The 454-nt window shown below is 65.4% G+C and overlaps 1 protein-coding gene across 1 annotated transcript in view; it reads left to right on the top strand.

The window, feature by feature from the left end:
* Window positions 1-6: 6 nt before the first annotated feature.
* Window positions 7-454, top strand: part of LOC104496830 (sialidase-3-like) — a gene marked incomplete at both ends in the record, with an annotated part of 807 nt that continues 359 nt past the window's right edge. The window contains 2 exons of the mRNA XM_010140002.1: window positions 7-123; window positions 237-432. Of these exons, the coding sequence (XP_010138304.1) occupies window positions 7-123; window positions 237-432 (313 nt within the window). The remainder of the gene's footprint in view (window positions 124-236; window positions 433-454) is intronic.

The following is a 454-nucleotide window of genomic DNA, read 5'->3' as shown; positions in this document are numbered from 1 at the left end:
GCTCTGCTCTACATCCCCCCATCCAACTTCCTGGCCTTCGCGGAGAAGCGCTCCTCGATCAGGGATGAGGACACCGAGTACCTGGTGCTGCGGCGGGGTTACCGGCACGGCCCCTCGGTGAAGGTAACAAACCAACACGGGCTGTCAGAACGAGCCACGACCTCCCCCCCAGCGCGCAGGCGGTTTCAGGGCACAGCGACACCGTGGCTGAGCCCTGTGTCCTTCCTCACCAACAGTGGGGTTCAGTAGAGGAACTGAAGGCACTGGTGCTGCCCAGCCACCGCACCATGAACCCTTGTCCCCTCTACGATGCAACGAGCAACACTGTCTTCCTCTTCTGCATCTGCGTAAAGTCGGGGAAGACGGAGCGGTCCCAGATCTGGAGGGGCCGCCGCGCCGCCCGCCTCTGCTTCGCCACCAGCCCCGACGGCGGCAGGCGCTGGACCCCGCCGCG

This window comes from Buceros rhinoceros, unplaced genomic scaffold, assembly GCF_000710305.1.
Source record: "Buceros rhinoceros silvestris isolate BGI_N320 unplaced genomic scaffold, ASM71030v1 scaffold42237, whole genome shotgun sequence".
Classification (NCBI taxonomy): domain Eukaryota; kingdom Metazoa; phylum Chordata; class Aves; order Bucerotiformes; family Bucerotidae; genus Buceros; species Buceros rhinoceros.
The sequence above is the reverse complement of the archived record's forward strand: the minus strand, read 5'-3'. Positions and strand labels throughout refer to the sequence as shown.